The 22,839-nt window shown below is 44.6% G+C and overlaps 1 protein-coding gene across 2 annotated transcripts in view; it reads right to left on the bottom strand.

Annotated features, from left to right (window-relative positions):
• GAB3 (GRB2 associated binding protein 3) overlaps positions 1-22,200 on the bottom strand; it is a 105,623-nt gene extending 83,423 nt beyond the window's left edge. The window contains exon 1 of one of the 2 annotated variants that reach the window (XM_048864411.2): positions 21,513-22,200. Coding sequence is in view for 1 of the 2 variants with exons in the window: in XM_048864406.2 (XP_048720363.1) it covers positions 21,513-21,584 (72 nt within the window). In the remaining variant the exon portion in view is untranslated. The remainder of the gene's footprint in view (positions 1-21,512) is intronic. The other variant, XM_048864406.2, reaches the window with a different exon arrangement.
• Between the last annotated feature and the right edge of the window lie 639 nt (positions 22,201-22,839).

Raw genomic sequence — 22,839 nt, forward strand, 5'->3', positions numbered from 1 at the left:
CATCTTTGTGTGGAATGTTGGTGTAGAGGGCTTCTACATCCATAGTGGCTAGGATGGTATTTTCAGGAAGATCACCGATGGATTGTAGTTTCCTCAGGAAGTCAGTGCCGCCTCGAAGACAGCAAGGAGTGCTGGTAGCGTAGAGCCTGAGGAGGGAGTCTACATAGCCAGACAATCCTGCTGCCAGGGTGCCAATGCCTGAGATGATGGGGTGTCCAGGATTTCCAGGTACAGCCACCCATAGAGTAAGGGTGAGGTGGAATCAGCTGTAAAAACCACTAAGCGACTGTTACACAAATTCCTATTCCTTCTGGCTCAGACCCCTTGGTAGTATTTTTGACACACAGCAATACCCTATCACAGGGGTGCCAAAACAATCAGGTGCAAAACCTAATGGGATGAAGGACCAAAACCAGTGAGGTAAGAACTGTTGCAGCCAGAAGGATCAGGACACGGCTGAGAGGAGATGGCCAACAATCAGAGAATGCTGGCACTGGAGAACAATAGGTCAGCCAAGGACCTACCAGCCCTGGGGACAGGCTGTCCTGTGAGGATACAGCCATTACAGAGACATCAGGAGTGGACTAAAGGAGTCGAGAGTGACATCCAGGTCATATGAAGTGACCACAAAGAAGGACAAGTGATCCAAAGGAACAGGAGATGCTTACATACCACAAGACAACACGCAGAGTGAACCATCGGGGGGCCAATCCCAAGGGGAGGGAGATTCCACAGAGAAAAAGTTAGCTAAACTTGAAGACAGACGACAGAGATAAGTCGCTCCTGGCGTAGTTGCCTGGTGAGGAGACTATGGAACCACCTAAGTCTGTGGTAAAGAGGAGACTCCAACTTGGCTACGTACTAGTAACCTCTGGCTGAAGAAACACAGGATGGGGTTCTGGGCATCAATTTGTTTTAATGTTTATATTTAAAATGTTTGTAAAATAGGGAAGATGTACTGTGATCAGTGGAACAGGAGTCAGAGGGCCAACATTCCCTGGATTCAGAGTAGCAGCCGTGTTAGTCTGTATCTGCAAAAAGAAAAGGAGGACTTAGTCTCTAAGGTGCCACGGTACTCCTTTTCTTTTAACGTTCCCTGGAGAGACAGTTATTGAAAAGTCACCAGAACAAAAACAGGCAACGCAGGGAGTCAGGTTGGAAGCAGCTCTGCCACAAGGACAGAGCAGCACACAGGGTCTACTAAAGTTCTGCTTGCTCAACTTCTCCTGCATTCAGCTTCACTTTGCCAATGAAACAGATACCAAAACCAATCACTCTTTAAAGAGAAAAAGCTGTAGCTCAGTTCTTACAATCAAGTCCATTTTTAACTCATGAAGACAAGTATTAGTGATCATAAACTACAGTCAGAAGCAAGGAACAAGTAGAGCAAATATAAATATTGCCCACAAATTTTAGTAACGTAAAGATCCCCAAAGGCTAAGACTTGAGGAGACTCTGGCTTATCTGGGTTCTCCTCAGGCTCCTCCTACCTTTCTAGTTTCCTCCTCCTCCTACCTTTCAGCATGAGATTACATTTGTTTTTCAGAATATGTTACCTGGATATTGTACATTATTTAAATAAGCATGGAGACCCCACATGAAATCCTTACTAACAAGGACAAAAAGGTATTTTGCAGAGATGTGTGAACCAATGGATCCAAACTAAAAACTCCGAAACTGGATGCAGTTTGACTCCGGAGCTGAACTTCATGACCCGAGCTAGCACATTGTTATGTTTAATTCTATCAGTTAACGAGAGAAGCTGTCTGCGTTCCTTGAGATCATTGCTTTATTATTTGCAATGGAGACGCTCCCAGTCAGAGTGCTGACTCAGCCAATGCTCAGGCCCTGCCCCTCCATAGCCAGTTGCTGGTGTGGGTGTATCGCTGAAACCTGCCACCTTTTGTCTTGGCACCATGACCATAATGACTCTGCCCTGCTGCCAAGTCTATCCAGGATTTTATTTAAGATGACTCCACAATGCCATGTTCCCAAGCACTGTTCACAGCAGCAACTGGAGGTGACAAGCAGCTTGATATATTCTGCCACAAACGGATCCCTGGCACAAGACAGATACTGGAGTTTGCTTTCATCTACTGCACATTTATTTCTAAGGGTGTCTGAATTTTTTTAAAATGTGCTCTCTCCAATGACTACATTCTAACTCAAAGCAAATAATGATATTCTCATAGAGCACTGCTGGAACCAGGAAACCTACAGAAACGAGGCAAACTAAACCTTGCCCTGGCTCACGATAAATTCTGTACTTGGGAGGAATAAGCTTGACACTGATCAAATATTTATATCATTCAGGGCACTATAATGTGTGCAAACTGTCCGCAGTTGATGCTGAGACACGTCGCTTGGATGTGAATTTTCACAAAGTTCAGATCCACAGTTTAGTTCGGTAACTGATTCTCCCTCCTAGCTACTCTCCTAAAAGGATTATGGATATTTGCAACTTCAAGAAAGCTCTCTCCATTTCCCCACTTCTTTACCTTGCTGCACCTGCACTTCTGCAGCGTGTTTAAGTCTAAACAACCTGAACCGAGGACAAAGTTAGAGAACATGTTAGAGCAGGGGTTGGAAAATTACGGCCCGCGGGTCACATCCGGCCCACGGGACCGTCCTGCCCAGCCCCTGAGCTCCAGGCCGGGGAGGCTAGTCCCACGCTGTCCCCCCTCCACCGCAGCCTCAGCATGGCTGGCACCTGCCCACCTCCCAGGCTTTCAAATAAGCCTGTCCTGCCGCTCTAAGAGGCCTGGTAAGGGTAAGGGGATGGGGTGAGGGCAGGAGGTCCCATGGGACAGTCAGGGGACAGGGGGCGGTTGGATGGCGAAGAGATTTGCACGGGGGGGGGGTTGAATAAGGGGTGGAGTTCAGGGGGGACAGGGAGAAGGGGGATAGATAGGAGGTGGGGTCCGGGGAGCAGGAAGAGAAGGATGGATGGGTCCAGGGTCCCAGGGGACCTATCGGGGTGGGGTATGGATAGGGGTTGGGCCAGTCAGGGGACAGGGAGCAGGGCGGGTTCGATAGGGTGTGGGGTCCCAGGGGAACAGTTGGGGTGGGGGGTCCTGGGAGGGGGCAGTCAGGGGACAAGGAGCGGGGCGGGAATTGGATGGGTCGGGGTTCTGAGGGGGGTCAGTCAGAGGGCGGGGGCCAGGCTGTTTGGGGAGGTACAGCCTTCCGTACCCGGCTCTCCGTACCGTTTCGCAACCCCAATGTGGCCCTTGGCCAAAAAGTTTTCTCACCCCTGTGTTACAGTGTTCTACAGTTCACAACCCTGACTGTGGTGCCATGTAGTGCCCTAACTCAGTATAAAATTCCCACCTACAATTACACCAGTACAGCTCTGTGTATAGACCAGACCTTAAACAGCAGAGGCCAGTGAGCTTAGTCCATATCGATCAGTCTCATCCCTCTAGCAGGAAGGTTTGACAAATTATATCAGATCAAATGTGTATTTTATATATAGACCAGGGCTATTGGCTCTCATGCAAGATCAGCGGTGCCAAAACAAAGGCGACAGGCATGACAAGAATGCACCATCAAGTAAGCAATACACTCATACAGGCACGAGACAGTCTGCTTTGGGGATACAGGTATTTAACAAGAGTTTTGTGGCTAGATGAGTGTAGTGTAGAAATGTTCAGCAAGTGGGATAATACTTGAGTAACAAATGAGTTTGGAGCCAAAGGGCATTCACCATAAGCAATACCAGGCCTACATCTGCTCCCATTGACACGAATGAGGGCAGGATCAGGCTCACATTCTGGAAGATGAAATGACTTCAGAACTTCAGCAGTGATAAGTCGTTCATTCTGAAAGCACAAGGCACCCATGACTTGCCTGGTTTAAAGTTTTGCTACAAACTCTAAACTTGCCTCAGCCTCACTGGTTTATCTGTTATTTGTATAACACAAGGGTGGGCAACTGCAGCCCAGGGACCACATCCGGCCCTTCAAATATTTTAATCTGGCCCTCAAGATCCTGCCAGGGAGCAGGGGCTGGGGCTTGCCCAGCTCCATCGGCTCCTGGAAGCAGCAGCATGTCCCCCCTCCAGCTCCTTTGCATGGGGGCAGCCAGGGGTCTCCGCACAGTGCCTCTACCCCAAGTGCCACCCCCGCAGCTCCCACTGGCCAGGAACCACAGCCAATGAGAGCTGCAGAGGCGGCTGCCCCTATGCGTAGGACCTAGAGGGGGAACATGCTGCTTTCAGGAGCTGCTTGAGGTAACCGCCGCCCGGAGCCTGAACCTCTGAGCCTCTCCTATGTCCCAACTCCCTACCCCAGCCCTGATCCCCCTCTTGCCCTCTGATAGCCTCGGCCCCAGCCCAAAGCACCCTCCTGCACTCCCAACCCCCCCCCCCATCTTCAACCCCACCCCAGAGCCCGCACCGCCAGCTAGAGCCCTCACCCCAACCCCCAGTCCAGAGCCCCTTCCCACACCCTGAACTCTTAATTTCTGGCCCCACCCCAGAGCCCTTACCCCCTCCCACACCCCAACCCCCAATTCTGTGAGCATTCATGGCCTGCCATACAATTTCCATACCCAGATGTGGCCCTTGGGCCAAAAAGTTTGCCCACCCCGGTATAATAGTAGCACCAAGGTCCTGTTGTTCTAGGCATTGTACACATAGAGAAAGGGATAGTCCCTGCCATGAAAAGCTTACAAAATGAACAGATGATAAGGGTAAAGGAAGTAGAATTACCCATTATATGGATGAGAACTGCCACAATGAGAAATTTAGAGGCCAGATTTATAAAGGTATTTAGGCACCTAAAGATGCAGACAGGCAACCAGTGGGATTCACAAAATCATCTAAGCAGGTTAGGTGCCTAACTCCCATTGAAAGTCATTGACATTTAGGCACCTAACTCACTTTGGCACCTAGTGAAATTTACAAAAGTGCCTCTTCTAAGGCACCTAAATACTTTTGTAAATCTGGCATTGGGCCACACAGGGAGTCTGTGGCAGAGCCAGAAAGCAAGCCCACATTCATGAATCTCAGTCTGGCACCTTAACCACAGGACCATCCTCCCTTCACGTCTACGCTATTCATCAATGTTACTGTCCGAGCAAACCAACTTGAGCTGCATTTTTTGGACAATCCCCCTCCCCAGAGGCTCCTGGGAGGGGCTTATTCTCTGTTTAAGAAGCATGCACAACTCAGTAATTTTGCCAGAGTTTCCTTTGCAGATTTGGACTGGAATCTGAAACAAACAAAACAGAACACACCAAAGTGACCTCTTGGGGCACCAGAGACCCAAAGCCACTGGGGTTCGCGCATCACCCACTTGTGCCCAGAAACACACTGGTGATTTCTTGCAGAGCAGTCTGGGGTGAAGAAGCAGAAGAGGGGGATAGGAAGGAAAAGTAATAATGATATATATTTTTTCCCCAACGTCACCTCTGACCTGGCTTTCTATTTTTGGCATGGACTAAACTCCCTTTATTTATTTAGCAGCCTACACACTATTACAGTAACATAGCAACAGTATTTTCAGATGTCAGTTTAAAAAAAAAAAACAAAAACACTCAACATGTTTTTCATAAGAAAAGTCTGTTAAAGAATTTCAGTGTAATAACCCTCTAATAATGGTTTCATTTTCCTTTTAAAAACCAGGATTACCGTGTTTCCAGTTTGGGCAAATACTCAAAGTACAGAGAGCTGCAGATGGAGTCACAACAGAAAAGCCATCGTGGTGACTGTTCCCATAATAAACCTCTTACCTTCCCCCCTCCAATCTTTATTTTACAAACGTGTGAGCATATTTAGCATGGTTCCAAGGCAAAGGAGAGTGATTTTTGGGGGGAGGGGAGGGGGAATAGTTTGCATTAATAATGCAACTTAGTAGAGGAAAAAGTGTTCCCCCCCCCCTTTTCAAATATTTGACCATCTATAGTTCCAGAACAATGTGATCTAAGAAGCTCATTGTCTCGGAGTAAAATGTTTAAAAGTGTCTGCGAGCTAGATCCACAAAGGGATTTAGGCATCCGTCAATTTATGTGCCTAAGCCCAAAGTTCAGATCCCCAGTTCCACCTCTCAACTGCCTTTAACCCTGTATGTCCTAAAATCCCTAGGCGTTTCTGCTGATATAAGTCCCCGAAATATCTAAAAATCACCAGTGAGCATGTACAGGTCACCTAAGTCCTGACACCCACTGCCTAGCTCACACCTAAGTCCCGGTGGGGCCCTCAATCTAGGCAGTCCCCGCCTATCTCACCTGCAGGGCCTGATCCGATATGTGTTCTCACAGGCTGCCGAACAGATTGTGCCCAGGGCAAAGCTGCTGGAGGGGGTACCACTGATTTCTTTATAATCTTTAGTCCACTGGTTAGAGCATTCACCACTGATGTGGGATTTGGACACAGGTCTTCCACTTCTGCCTGATTTGGAGCAAGCTTTGGAAGGGCTCAGGAGATTACCCCAAAATATTCTGGAGAGTGTTATCTTTCGGTCTCTCCTTCTGAAGCTGTTCCACTGTGCATAAATAATTAAATATTCATTGGGCCAAAGGAAGAGTGAAAATGGCTCTAGAGCCAGTAGTTAGGGCACTTACCTGGGAGGTGGGAGGCCCAAGTCTTTAGCCCAATGCAATGGCTTCAACTTGAGAGAGATTGAGAAAGTCCCACCCCAGAACATCCTATAGCTCAGTACTTAGGATATTCCCTTGAGAGGTAGGTCCAAATCGCTGCTCCAGATCAGGCAGCTGGAGGATCTGAACCCATACTTCCTGGGTGAGTACTCTAACCACTGTGCCAAAGGTTATACAGCAGGTCTTTTGCAACAAAGGGTTTAGGCATCTGAATCCAGGAGAGGCTGTGCATCCCAAGTGGAGAGAGGAGCAGACTGCAGCATCTAACTCCCTTTAAGGGATGGGGCTTAGGCCATACTGCTCTCCTTGGCATTTCCTATTGGCTAACTTAGGTGGCTTTCCGTTCACCTGGATGGCTTTTGTAGAACCTATTCTTAGGCGCCTAGTCGCCACGTGCATTTTATAGGGCGCCTGGACATCTGACTCATGGCTGTGGATTCAGTCAGGCCACAGGGCACCTCAGTTAGGTGTTGCAATGCTGAGCCGAAGTGCCCTTTGGGGAAATAACCCGAAGTAATTTAAGTGCCAAAGTCCCATTTTCAAAAGGCATTTTGCAGTCTAAATCCCATTGACTTTCAATGAAAGTAAGTCTCTTGAAGTGCTTAAATCACTTTAAAAAAAAATGGGACTAAGTCACTTAAACACTTTTGAAAAGTTTGCCCTAGATTTCAGTGCGAATTCAGACACTTATGATATTAGGTTTCGGTAATTAAAAGCAAAACTACTTACGGTGCGGAAGCACTGAGCGACTGCTGTCCACATCATTCCATAATATACGGATTAGTAGGGTTAATTCTGCTGTCGTGAATTAAGGTATGAGGTCTTGAAAAACTGTCTCTTTGCTGCCACTGAAAATGTAATTGCCATCTCGGTGCTTGTTTCTCTGCTCATACCTATTATATTAGCGCACAACCTTTATGGACCCCACGGCTTCTCTGTGGAATTTGCAGCGGATCCTCAAAATGATGTTTCATACCCTTTATAGATGTTTGGCTTTTGCAAAGTTTAAAAGTTTGTGATCTCAGGAATAACTAACTCAAGGCCTTTATTAACTCAGTTGCTTTCTCTGAAGAGTTTTGAATGGCTGCAAGTATAAAGATAGCTAGTTCATGACCACTATGAATTGTTGGTTTCTCTTTGGCACGTGCAGATGTAAAAGCAGCTGGTTCATGAGCTAGATACTCTGCTGAGTTTACAACAGCTATGACTCTAACGGTCCACTTATGACCATTACAAAGTCTGTCCGAAGAGTTTATATAATCCACAATAACCGAAACATGGGATTCACAGAATTTATGTCTGCCATTTACAGAGTTTATGGTAACCATCAATTTTAGACAATACATTTTAAAAGTTAATTGTGAGACTTTATAATATTACTTTAAGGGTTCAGGTCAACTCCCATTTAAATTAGGCCCTTGATTAATTCAATTTTAAATCTGTTCTACTAATGACAAATATTGTACTGTTTGCAATGTTGTTTTTGCAGTCTTGGTCCCAGGATAATATAGAGCCAAGGTGGGTGAGCTGATATCTTTAATTGGACCAATTTCTGTTGGTGAAAGAAACAAGCTTTCGAGCCATGAAGAGCTCTTCTTCAGGTCTGGAAAAAGTACTTAGTGAGCCACAGCTAAATACAAGGTAAAACAAATTGTTTAACATAAGTAGTTAACACAATGTCAGCCACCCTGGACGAGGGTGGTCTAACCTAGTGATTGGAGCAGGTATCAGGCCCCAAAGACTAGGGTCACAGCCAGAATTGGGAGCCATATCCAAGGGTCAAACTGGAGGGCAGAAACTGGATACCAGAGCTGCGGGTGAAGCACTCAGGAGCCAAAGCCAAGGTCAAACTGGAGGGCTGGAATGGAGTGAGCACATTTATCAGGCAAGGAGAGGTTTAAGTCAGGGGCAGGACAGAGGCAAGGCTGTGGGCTAGGCAGGAGCAACAGGAACTAGATAACACAGGGGCAGGCACAGCAGCAGGCAAGAACATTTAAGACAGCAGCACCTGGCTGCAGGGCCGCCCAGAGGATTCAGAGGGCCTGGGGTCTTCGGCGGCGGAGGTCCTTCCGCTCTGGGTCTTCGGGGCATGGACCACCCACTGCCGAATTGCCGCTGAAGACCCGGAGTGGAAGAAGCGGTGGTGGGTCCTTCACTCTGGGTGTGTTCGGCAGCACTGAAGGACCCCCTGCCCCCAAAGTGCCACCGAAAACTCTCGTGGGGGCGCAGCCTGGGGAAAATTGCCCCACTTGCCCCCCTTCCCTGCCTCCCCGGGCAGCCCTGCCTTGCTGGCTGCTCAAAGCCAGTCTCCTGGCTCCTGCTGATAATCAGGTGACATGGCCGATCATGCAGCCTGCTGCAGGCCACCTGTACCGATGAGGCTGCCTGGAGATTAGCTCTAAGGAACCATTCAAGGTGAATGGTCCATTAACCCCAGTCCCAGTGTTTTAATCCTTCTTCATCTGGAAGCAGTTCCATACCCCAATCATTTTTGTTGCCCTTCTCTATACTTTTTCCAATTCTAATATATCTTGAGATAGGGGAACCAGATCTGCATGCGGTATTCAAGGCGTGGATGTACCATGGATTTACACAGTGGCATTACAATATTTTGTGTCTTAACTATCCCTGTCCCAATGGTTCCTAACACTGTTAGCTTTTTGGACTGCCACTGCACTTTGAGCAGATGTTTTCTGAGTACTATCTCCAATGAGTCCAAGATCTCGTCTTGAGTGGTAACAGCTAATTTGGACCCCATCTTTCTGTACATATAGTTGGAATTATGTTTTCCAATGTGCACTACTTTGCATTTATCAACATTGAATCTCATCTGCCATTTTCTTGCCCAGCCATCCAGTTTTGTAAGATCCCTTTGTAACTCTTTGCAGTCTGCTTTGGACTTAACTATCGTCACTAATTTTGTATCATTATCTGCAAACTTTGCAACCTCACTGTTTACCTCTTTTTCCGGATCATTTTATGAACAGCATTGGTCCCAGTACAGACCTTTGAGGGGCCCTGCTATTTACCTCTCCACTGTGAAAACTGACCACTTATTCCTACCCTTTGTTTCCTATCTTTTAACTACCCATCTATGACAGCACCTTCCCTCTTATCCCATAACTGCTCACTTTGATTAAGAGCCTTTGGTGAGGAACTCGGTCAGGCTTTCTGAAAATCCAGGTACACTATATCTGCTGGATCACCTTTGTCTACACATTTCTTGATACCCTCAAAAAATTCTAGCAGATTGGTGAGGCATGATTACCCTCTACAAAAGCCGTGTTGACTCTTCCCCAACATACTGTGTTCAACTATGCGTCTGATAATTCTGTTCTCTACTATATTTTTAACCAAGTGGCTTGGTACTGAAGTTAGGCCACTTCTGTCAGCAAAACTTAGGTCGCTCAGTTTGAAAAAAACAAACCCTCCTGAGCGACATACATTTCTCCGGCATAAGTAACAGTGTGCATAGCGCTATGTCAGTGGGAGAGCTTCTCCCGCTGACATAGCTACTGCCGCTCACTGGAGGTGGTTTAATTATGTCAACAGGAGAGCTCTTTCCCCGTCAGCATAGAGCAGCTACATGAGAGATCTTACAACGGCGCAGATGCAGCAGTACAGCTCTGGGCCAGGGGTACAGGATGAGGTTCGGGGGGGACAGGGGATTGCGGCTCGGGTGCGGGCTTACCTCCAGCAGCTCCCGGTCAGTGGCGCAGCGGGGGTCCTGGCTCTGCGCTGCGCCCCAGAAGCAGCCAGCAGCAGGTCTGGCTCCTAGGAGGGGGAGCCAGGAGTCTCCGCACACTGCCCTCAACCGCAGGCACCGCCCTCCCCAGCTCCCATTGGCTGCGGTTCCTAGCCAATAGGAGTGCAGAGCTGGTGCTCGGGCTGGGGGCAGCATGAGGAGCCCTGCGGCCCCCCTGACTAGGGGACAGATCTGCTGGCTGCTTGAGGGGTGCAGTGCGATGCCCCAGGACAGGTAGCCTACCTTAGACCCACAGCACTGCCGACTAGACTTTTAACAGCCCGGTCAGCGGTGCTGACTGGAGCCACCAGGGTCCCTTTTTGACTGGGCGTTAATCCTCAGATTTGTCACCAGAAAAGATTACTGCAGGTGTGGGGATCTTCCTCACATCCTCTGCGGTGAAGACTCATGCAAAGAATTAATTTAGCTTCTCCCCATGGGACATTTATATCTTGAGTGCTCCTTTTATCACCTTCATTGTCCAGTGACCCCAATGATTAGAAGCAGGAAACCTGCCAAACAATATACTCAACTTTTTTTTTCTGTTAGTTATTGTGTCTTTTACTAGTTGCTCTTCAAATTCTTTTTTGGCCTTCCTAATTATACTTTTACTTGCTTGCCAGAGTTTATGCTCCTTTCTATTTTTCTCAGTAGGATTTGACTTCCAATTTTTAGCAGCTGATTGGTTCCGTGGCCCCAGGGCTGGCTACCGACGTGGCTGGTGGATGCTGAGCACCCACTATTTTTTCCCCGTGAGTGCTTGAGCCCTGGAGCACCCACGGAGTTGGCACTTATTCCCCTATTGTAAGTTAAATGCTACTATGTTGGGTTTCTTTGGTATTCCCCCCCCCACAAGAATGTTAAATTTAATTACATTATGGTTACTGTTACCGAGTGGTTCAGCTATATTCACCTCTTGGACCACTTAGTGCTCCACTTAGTATTAAATCAAGAATTGTCTCTCCCTTTGTGGGTTCTAGGATTATCTGCTCCAAGAAGGAAGTTCCTCTTTACACAGCACACAGTCAATCTGTGGAACTCCTTGACTGAGGAGGTTGTGAAGGCTAGGACTGTAACAGGGTTTAAAAGAGAACTGGATAAATTCATGGAGGTTAAGTCCATTAATGGCTGTTGGCCAGGATGGGTAAGGTATGGTGTCCCTAGTCTCTGTTTGTCAGAGGGTGGAGATGGATAGCAGGAGAAAGATCACTTGATCATTACCTGTTAGGTTCACTTCTTCTGGGGCACCTGGCATTGGCTGGATGGACCTTTGATCTGATCCAGTATGGCCATTCTTATGTTCTTAAGAAGCAGTCATTAATGGAGTCTAGAAATTTTATCTCTGCATCCCATCCCAAGGTGACATGTTCCCAGTCAATATGGGGTTAGCTGAAATCCTCCATTATTTTTGGCTTTTCTGTTGTTTTAGACTCTTTAATCTTCCTGAGCATTTCATAATCACTGTCACCATCCTGGTTGGGTGGTTAGTACTATATTCCTGCTGCTATACTCTTATTATTCAAGCATGGAATTTCTCTCCATAGAGATTCTATGTTACTATATTGACTCTATGCTTTTTTCCCCACTTCCCCCACCTGGACAACTTATAGTTATTCCTGTGTGTTTTGTACCCTGGTATTACGGTGTCCCATTGATCATCATCATTTCACCAAGTATCTAGCAAAGTTACGAATTTAAGCTCCCACATCTTTTGAAGGTAATGTGCAGGTTTCCTTTGAGAAGGAGAACTGAGAGGTCAGATATACAGTGATTGTTTTGTGAAAAGTGTTTGCCTATTAACCTGCAGAGGTTTAACTTGCACTTTACCTTGAATGGTCCCTTAGAATATATGTTAACTACATATGCTAAACAATCTTTTCCACCTTATATTTAGCTGTAATACTCTATCTTTCCCACACCTGAAGAAGAGATTTGTGTAGCTCGAAAGCACAAAGAGAAGTATTTTGCTGGATTTCTAGAAGACAAATAATAGCAAAGTAACAAAAATTAAAATATGAAGTGATAAGTGTTTAATTCTTTAACAAGGACGTGAACTTGCATTCATAGATGTAACATCAACATTATTCTTCTGCATGTTGCCTTCTGCAGGAAGGGAGCCCCAGAAGAACAAGGACCCATGTAGTCTGGACCTTAATCAGGGGCCTAAACTGTAGTTTTTCCTGCAGCAAACTAGACATTCTGTTGCACATTCTGGTAAATTTTAGAATACAGGTTTTTAGTGAATTAAAGCTTCAGTAAATCAGCTATTTCTCATGCTATTTGATATTGAATTGAATTTTACATTGCTTCTATATTTTCAGTTTTCACAGTGCTTTGGTATTTGCCATGAAAATGCAGAACTGCACTGTACAAGTTGTTGGGAGGGAAGCTGGAGGTAATTGTGACAGTCCAGGGCAGCTGGGGCTGTCGACAGCCAGATTGTTATTGAAAAAACAAATGAGGCATCCTTTTGCCACCTTAGAGACTAACAAATTTATTTGGGCAGAAGCTTTCGTGGGCTAAAACCCACTTCATCAGATGCATGGAGTAAAAAAAACAGTAGACAGGTATATATATTACAGCACATGAAAAGATGGGAGTTACCTTACCAAGTGGGGGGGAAGGGGTGTCATGCTTATAGGGCCAATTCAATCAAGGTGGAAGTGGCCTAGTCCCAATTGAATTGGCCCCGTTAGCGCTGACCCCCCACTTGGTAAGGCAACTCCCATCTTTTCATGTGCTGTAATATATATACCTGCCTACTGTATTTTTCAATCCATGCATCTGATGACGTGGGTTTTAGCCCACGAAAGCTTATGCCAAAATAAATTTGGTAGTCTAAGGTGCCACAAGGACTCCTTGTTGTTTTTGCTGATACAGACTAACGTGGCTACCCCTCTGAAGACTGTTATTGGTAAGGGATGAATCTTTCCCCTGCCCCTCACCATTTTGGGAAGGGCAATGATTATTTTAAATGCTAAGTGAGAGGGCATTTTTGAAACCCTTATTTCAGCAACCTGTGATAGCAGTTAATTGCCCCCCTCCAGTGTCTGCCAATACATCCAGTAACAATGGTTAAGTATATTAGCTTGATGTTCCTGCTAAAATGACCAGCAGGGAATAACTAACAATGTGGACATTAAGAAAAGGAGTACTTGTGGCACCTTAGAGACTAACCAATTTATTTGAGCATGAGCTTTCGTGAGCTACAGCTCACTTCATCGGAAAGCTCATGCTCAAATAAATTGGTTAGTCTCTAAGATGCCACAAGTACTCCTTTTCTTTTTGCGAATACAGACTAACACGGCTGTTACTCTGAATGTTGACATTACCATTTGCCTTCACAATTCAACAGCCTGTTGACACAAATGAATGGGGAAGCTCACACCTATAAGAGCTATTGTTTCGGCTCTGTCTCTTTGCAAACTCAGGAAGATAACACTGTTCAGTCAGCCTTCAAAATGGTGAAGAGAGCACTTCTCCACCGTCAAGGCTAGATTTATTTTTAACTGATAGCTCCAGAGCACAAACAAACACTCCATTAAAAAAAAAATGGACTGCAAAAGTAAGTTATATACAGAGCCCTGCCTACCCCCTTGTACTGTAAAGCAGGGCCCTTACCTTTGAGGCTGCAGGATCTTAACTATATTTCAACCTGATCCTACTTTCAGTGGGAACTTTACAACACTTTACCCTCTGCACCTTTAATGTCCAAATGTTACATAGTGCTGCCAGCGGTCATGATTTTATTGCAACTCTCATGATACTTGTTTTTCTTAAAGCTTCAACTCACAGAGTCATGTGACTATGAGACTCTCAGATCTAATTAAAAAAAGAGTAAATTTCTAGCCCTCATGATCATCCTTGTGGAGAAAAGCTTAAAAACATGGACCCCACAGAGGCAAAAGTCAGAAGGCTTATAAAAAAAAGGTTAATTCTTGTTAAAAGAATCTCATTCCTTTTTTGGGATGTGACTCATGACTTTTGAACGCTTGGGGTTGGTAATACTGTAACTTACACCACCCTTAACAGTACCTCTTAACCCATGTTACATATTAATTTTCTCTTGGTATATATATTTGGAAAGCCAGTTGTGTCCTGGTGCAAGTTGGGTAAAACAGAAAACCAAAAAAGGCAGATTTTAAAATATAATAAAACAAAAAGTTGAATTAAAGCATTTTATTCAATAGTCAAATAAGATCGAGCAAGTTTACATCATCTGCCTGGATGCACTGTTTTGACATGCAAATTTCATTTCTAATTTAGCAAGTGAGGATTTGGGGTTTTTTGCATGATCATATTACTAATTCACTTCCAACACAGATGAAAATCCTCTCTTCCAAAAAAACTTTATAAGGGTAAATATGCTACATAATCTCCCTTCCTCCTTAAAACAAAAAAATATAAAACAAATTAGTATACAACAGATTAAAAGTGACAAATGCTCCAAGATGACCGATACAAAATATTTTTGCTCTATTGTAATATAATAATAATGGGTAGAAGTAACATTGTTAGGTGCCTTCCAATTTTCATAGGCTATAACAAAGAATCTACCACAGGGTCACTACTTTAACAGCTTTTTCCTCTAATGTATGTCTGATTGCATCACTAGATTAACTACCAGTAAATTAACATTTCCTTCTCCACTTAAGTTTGTGGAACACTGCTTTTTTTAAGTCCTTATTTTCAAATTTAAAGACTTGATAACTTCTGTGTTGCTGTTTTGAAAAGAAATCAATAGCTGGACATTCCAGGGCACTGAAAATATGTAGTCAAAGATTAAACAGGGACTTCAGAGCTCCACCCAAATTAATAGTCTGACGGAAATTTTGATATTCAGGGTGCCAAAAACAGCAGTGGTTATTTTTTTACAAATTTTTTCTTAGAATTAATCAGCATGTCAGAAGAGTAAGCATTGTATCAAACCCCAAAACATGGTTAAAATAGGATAAAATTATCTAACACTCACCAAATTATGAACATTTAATACTAGAGAAGGAAACTCTACCCTAAAATAACTTCACTGTTATTTGCTCAGAGACATCAACTAGTGCTTTACAACAGAGGAAAACATGGTCCTTGCTCAAAAGTAACTTCCATTGCAACCCGTCTTCACCTGATACTGATTTTCTGCCTCCTTCTCAGAAACTAGTAGCCTGATCAGAACACCAGCCAGCCAGACAATAGATTAGGTTTTATATCAACAGATAGAATAGACTACATAGCTGAAGAACACAGTTTATAGCAAGGAGACAGGCTCTATGACCTCCACATATTACAACAAAGAAACTTCAAAAACAGACTCCAACAAGAGACTGCTGAATTGGAATTAGTTTGCGAACTGGACACCATTAAATTAGGCTTGAATAAAGACTGGGAGTGGATGTGTCATTACACAAAGTAAAACTATTTCCCCCTTGTTTACTTCCCCCCACCCTACTGTTCCTCACACATTCTTGTCAACTGCTGGAAATGGCCCACCTTGATTATCACTACTTTTTTTTCTCTCCTGCTGGTAATAGTTCACCTTACCTGATCACTCTCCTTACAGTGTTATGGTAACACCCATTGTTTCATGTTCTCTGTGTGTATAAAATTGCCCTACAATATTTTCCACTGCATGCATCCGATGAAGTGGGCTGTAGCTCACGAAAGCTTATGCTCAAATAAATTTGTTAGTCTCTAAGGTGCCACAAGTACTCCTGTTCTTTTTATAAGGCCATAGGGTTTTTCTGTTGTCAACAGGAATTAACCTTTCATAAAGTGGTTGAGTCCAATCAGCTCTCTCACTGTGGCAAGTGCAGCTTGTTGACTTCACCAGAGCATAAAGGGTAGGGGGACCAGGGCAAAAATGGAAAGATTCTGCAGGAAATAAGTTGGCTTAGAGAGAAACTTAAGTTGAGGATACTCTTCTGTTACTTTTCAAGAGCTACCAGTAAAGTCAAACCTTACTAATGGGGTTAATTTGACCTGTACCTAGAATGTGCAGACTTTGTTTCGAGCAGGGAGGAAGTGTCTCCTGCTGATATCAACTCAACTACTAGGGAATCAGACAACCTTCTGGATGATCTTTTACATCCCAGCAGCCTCCAGAATTTTTGTGAGATTTTTGTTTCCATTGCTTGAACAAATTATTCCCATAATTAAATTTTTCTTGGTTTCTTCGGAGCTGCTAGCAGCTTCCTGTATGTTCTACTTACAAATACCAGAACTTCAGCAAAAAAATGGAGAAGTTGTTCAGAGGAAACAGTTAGCCATTTTCAGATCTTTTTTAAAGCCTAGCATTCAGTGTCAAACCATGTATGTGGATCATGAAGCTTCGGATATCTGGAACTGATGTTGTTTACCACAACCTAGCCTAGCCACTTAGCTAAACCATCAAATCTAAAGCAAGCTTCAATTCATGACGCTTCTAATACAGAAGCTCCAAGAAGGGTTATGGTGAGAAATGCAAGTCAATGTCTACTTACATGGGACTCATTTTAGTCTATATTTTCAAGCTCCAGATAAAGAATCTTGATTGTTGGTAGTGTTTGAAATATCCACTCACCCAAGTCAAGTGGTACCTCGGGCCTGGTGAGAAGGGTACCTACCCCATCAATTTCTACAGTACTAAAGGTTAAAAACTAAGGGTCAGATTTTCATCTGTTGGTAATCTGTGCAACACTGACTTCAATGGAGCTACTACCCTGATTTACACCAGCTAAGAATCTGGCCTTAGAGTTTACAGTTTTTATGATTTTGGGGGGGAATGGGGGAACAAAAAAGTATCTATAGGGCTGGCCTTCTCACCAAGGTGCTCCTGGAGCTCAGTGGCATAGCTCTGGATCCTCCTCTTTTGTGTCTTTCTTGGCTAGTAGTAAATCTGGTAAATTTCACGCCCGGACTGACAATACCTCCTCTCTCTTCTAGGCCATGAAACAGTTTTGTTATTTTTCTCAACAATGAGAGACTGGTGGTTGTTCCTAGCTACATCTACAACACTAAGGGTACCAAAAAGCTCCCTATTGTTCAGGGTTCATATTGTGTAACTGATTGTAGGTGGAACATCCCTGGCTGCTCTTCCTTTCTGAATGCTCACTGCCTTATCTACAAGTAGCGAGAGTCGACTTTGGCTGGAAAGATGCAGACTTAGGCCTTGTCTACACTGCCACTTTACAGCACTGGGGTGTGAAAATACACCCCCCCCCCCCCGAGCGATGCAAGTTTCAGCGCTGTAAAATGGCAGTGTAGACAGTGCACCAGCGTTGGTAGCTACTCCCCTCATGGGGACGGGTTTTTATCAGTGCTGGGAGAGCTCTCTCTTAGCACTGGTCCCGCGACTACACAGCCAAGCGGAGCTTTAATGTTGGTAGTGAAGACATACCCATAGTTCATTCTACAAAAAGTGCTCTTTCCTGTGAGATGTTAAAAGCTTAACTGAATTTGCTGGACTTGGTGGTGTTTATTAAGTGCTAATAGGGGGGATAAAAGCACCCCAACAAGAGACCTAAATATCCAGGGCCCATTCTCTGAACAAGCCCAGATAATCCTGTTTCATCCAGTAACTAATCCTGGGCCCATTCAAGTCAATGACAAAAATCCTATTGACTTCAATGGGGTCAAGATTTCACCCAAAGTGCTGAAATATCAAAATTTAAAATATATCGAGTCTGATATTTAGAATTCTTAGCCTAAGAAACTATGGTCCCCACGTACTGTATAACCACTGCTTTCACAGTTACACCCCTCTCCAAACCCTGCACCAGCACCTTACAGAACCGTCCCCCAAAACCTACATAGATTAAACCAATGAGAAAAATCTACAATGGAACACAGTGGAGAGCTCAGCAGTTTGCAGGTCACATTTATGGGACAAAGAGCTGCAGCAAACACCAAATAGTCTCCAGGGAGATTCCTTGCACAGTTGAGCCTTTAGATAGGCTGATGAAAGATGAATGTTTCATGATAAGAGAGCAGTACAATACTGTATAGGACATTAGAGTACGGTTAAAATATTTCCTCATACAAAAATCAAGTGTCCTGTGTTTCTAATGAATTCTCTGCATTTAGCATTAGCCTGTTTTTACAGAAAGTTACATGTTGGTAATTAATCTCATGTTCATTTCCTGCACATGTAAGACAGCACCCTTTGTTAGGGAATGATAAGACACTTCTAAGAATAGTAATACTAAGAGTGTCAGCTTTGTGAGACATTACAGGAAAAATACAGACTCCAACACCTGCTTTTCAGTTTTCACAGGCTTCAAAATAATTTTATCCTTATTTACTGCCAAATTCAGACTTTGTTTATGCTCACAAAACCTAACTGAGTTCACAGGGTACAAGTGTGAGGCCATGTCTACGCTACGGGGGCTACAGTTGCACAGCTACAGTGCTGTAGCTAGGTCGCTGTAGCTCCCATCCAGTCCTACAGCAACTGAAAGGGGTTTTCTGCCGTTGTAGGAACTCCGTCTCCCTGAGTGACGGTAGCTAGGCCTAGCTGTGCTTACATGGGATTAGGTCGGCATAGCTACAGCACTCAGGGGTGTGAGATTCATACCTTTGAATGCCAGAGATACTTTGACCTAACTTTTAAATACAAACCAGGCCTCAGTGAAGGCAGGCGTTCACCTTTAGGTCCCAATCCTGCAAAGACATACAGTGTGTAAAATTAAGCATACATGTAAGTAGTCCCAGTGACTTCAGTGCGACTACTCACAATGCGTAACTTTAAGCACCTGTAAGTCTTCACGGTGCCAGCATACTAAGGTGTAAGTTTGAAACTGAGGGTCTATTTCCTTCCCCTCAATATACCTTTGCTCCTTATCCCACTGAAATCACTGAGAATTTCCCAATGGCTGCAATGGATACAGGATTAGGAACCACTTGTGTGTATAACAGGGAGAGTACCTGATCCTCCTACATGGTACTCTCATCCTATACTCAGATCAGTATAAACTGGGAGCAACACCAAAGAATTCAGCTGAGTTACTCTAGTGTAAAACTGGTGCGAATGAGTGGCACATCAGACCCATGTGTTTACAATTTGCACATAATTTTTAAAATCTGTGAAAGATTCAGTACCAGAGTCTACATTCTGACAACTGGGCACAAAGAGCGGAGCAAATCTTTTGGATTAGTGTATGACTTCTGTCCACAATCACAGCATTCTGCAGTAAACACTTTATACTTATACCTACAGAGGCCAATTTAAATTAGTCACTCGTTTAGCAGCGTTTTTTTGTCTTTATATCAGAAAATTGTGGTGATGAAACCATAACAGACAACAATAATCTTCTAAAGTGCTTTGAGATCTATGGATGAAAAATGCTATAACTAGGTGTTATTATTATTACCAAAAATTACTTTACCACTCAGATTCCATTACCCACACTGTAAGCACTGGGATAAAAGAAAAGATGTTAATCTTTGCTGTACTTAGAGCAGATTTGCTTCTGCTTTACTGTGAACAAGGCAGTAGTTTATCCCATTGACCAGAAAACAAACATTAATCAAGAGAGATCTAGCTAATCTAATGGCTCAGGTTTGAGGAATAATGTAGACTCAATTCCACTGGGGTTTGTAGTGCAAAATCTAGGGACAGCTTTTGCAGATTGCAGCTAGTTTTTTGAGCTGATCAGTGCCCCTGCTGTGACTATTATCTTGACTGTATAATGGGGGCTTTCAACTCCCAGCTTTGTCACATTCTGTTTTCTCTTCCTTGCCTTTTTATGAATATTGAGTCATCAAAAACAGTTTCACTGACAGAGTTTCTAATGCTACCAGCTGGATGAATCAGTGGCTTATACACCTCTGCAAAAGAATCTTAGTGTGCTATTTATTAAAGAAAATACTACAAAAACCACTAGATGTTCCTATTTATTTGCTGCTCTCTCAAGACAGACTTCATGGGTTATTTTAGTTAGAAAACGTTAACCGAACAAAGCAAATATCCAGCCATTTAAATGCACTATGGTGGTGTGAGAGGTGAAACTGATGCTTAGAATAAGTTTGATGTCAATTTTATCATCAGTAAATTACTTCTTTTCTAAAAGCAAACAAAAGGAGTCCATGGCAAAAGAGCTGTGATTTTATTCTTCATAAGACAGAGTGGTTCCCCATATTACTAGAAAAAAGCTAGCATCAGCAATCCAGAAAAAAAATGCCGATAAACCCACGCAAATATGACAAATGATGTAAGCCATGTAAATGGCTACAAAATTATGATAGAAACATATGGTGGCATCCTTCTAGTCTAGGGAAATGCTCGAGGGCAAGATAGATGGAAAGTGCACTACTTAAGTGAACATCACACAGTTCCAAAAAGACTGAACAAAAACACGCCTGAATAAGGATTTTCATAAATGTGCATGCAAAATGGCCCAAGATGGGTTTAAGTTTAGTGCTATTCCAAGCAATTTTTTTTTAAAAGGTCATTTATTTCTGCCTGGAATGCCTTCCTTTGCAGCCCTGCAGTGATACAGTTTCCTATGTTTGTACACACACCCTTCTTTTGCAGAAAAACAGGCAGACAGATAGAAAATGAAACAAGGGAGGCCCATTGCTCAGAATGCCCTTGCTACTATCCAGGCTTGGAAATCCTCGTTTGTTTTGTTCAGTCCATTTTACCTTTTGACCATTTGAAACTTTATAGCAAGGCACCTCCTGGCACTTCTTTATGACAGGCAAAAAGCGTAGCTGTGTAAATGCAACTGGAATGTTAATTTGGTCAACAAAAATATCCCAGGCATTGGCATTATCAAGTGTCATTGCCATTACATAGCGTCTTAGCAAAGCATGCCACCCTCATTCAAGCAAGGAGTTAACAACCTTGGGACAGGAGGTTCTTCTCAGCTTCTGAACAAGGTACCCGAGTGACTGTTACAAAACTGTTATAGTTATGGCAACATTAACTGAAACCGAAATGTGGTTTAAACCTAAGCTCTGTTGCATAACATACAATTTAAGTATTCTGACCTTGTGAGCCTCAAAGGTTCCTTTACAAAGGCGCAAAAACATTACTGAAAATTAAATCGCTTAATAAGCGCATCGGTTTTTCTCTTACTGTTTTGGTCCCGACAAAAGCTTATATCCCTGACACATTTCAAAGCAAGAGTTAGACACGGAGCAGATGCAAAAATGCTCTTGGATGGAACAATATCAGGAGAGTCGCTTTACTTACATATCGCTTCAGCTTCTTCTCGGGGGGCGATTTAATGAGCCATCCAGTGCAAACAACGTCCCCCGAGCTCATCTTCCCCCCCTGTCAAAGAGAAGAGACCCGGAATCCAGGGTGTGCGCGCTTGTGTGTATTGTTCCTTCCCAGCCAATTTGAAACTAGCAGCAATCGGCTGCCTTCAGCTGTGTTTCCAATGCTGCTACAGCGCAAGGAGGAAGTCACAACATTGAGCACGGACACAGGCAGCTCCCCCCTCCCACGGACAACACAATGCAACACACAGAGCACGTGACGGGGCCGAGAGGACAGGGATAAACAAAAACAAGCGTGTGCAAAATACCCACACCCACCCTGCTACCGACACGCCGCCGGTTATTCTCCCACGCCCACCCTGGTGCAAAAGCGTCCCTTCGGTTTAATCAGCCTGGCTTGGGATTGGGCTAGGCAGGGCGCAGGCAAACACACACACACACACGCCGGGGGAAGCCGGTGCGAGCCGCCAGCACAACGTTCGGAGAAGGAACCTGCGGCGGCTCCGGGCGGGCCAGGGGGGCTCTGGCCGGGGCGCGGCTCCGAAATCCGCTGCACTGGTCCGCGCGCCAAGCAGGGCGTGGGCTGGAGACACGGCGAACACCGCCTCCCTCCCACGCCGCAGGGCACCGGGTGGCGACAAGCGGGGCGCTGGAAGCCCCCCGCCTTGCAACGAGCCGCCAGCCAGGCTGGCCACAAGCCGCCGCCCGGAGCCCGGAGGTGTCACATCGGACCGGAAGCGAGGGCGAGGGCTCTGTCTCTGTCTCTCTTCGCGTGACATGAAGGGTCGCACTCCAGGCTTCACTGCGGGAGTGGAAATGAAATAGTCATCTATCCGTTTAATAGCGACCATCCCCGTAGCCTCTGTGTGCTTTCCCCTATCAAATTAACTGGACTGATCAGCTATCTAGTGGACTTCAGCATAGGGGCTGGAACTAGGGGTGCTGCTGTACCCCCTGGCTTGGAGTGGTTTCCATCATATACAGGGTTTACAGTCTAGTTCAATGGCTCTCAGCAGTCCTGCTATAAAAATTGTTCCAACACCCCTGAGCTTCAGGAGTCTTCTGCTCTTCTCTGATACAAAGGTTCCCAAGGGCAGTGGTTTTCAAATTTTTCAGGCTACGTACCCCTTTCCAAATAAAGCTGTCTACCGTGTACCCCCATCTGGTCATAATAGGCATGATTAGATTACCAAGTCTTACAAAATAAAATGTGTTGTCCCTCAGTACAGCATTTTTCTCGTCTACCCCTGGCGAGAACTTGAGTATCTCCATGGGTAGGCATACCCCAGTTTGAAAAA

This window comes from Caretta caretta, chromosome 9 (genome assembly GCF_965140235.1).
Source record: "Caretta caretta isolate rCarCar2 chromosome 9, rCarCar1.hap1, whole genome shotgun sequence".
In the NCBI taxonomy this organism is placed as follows: Eukaryota; Metazoa; Chordata; order Testudines; family Cheloniidae; genus Caretta; species Caretta caretta.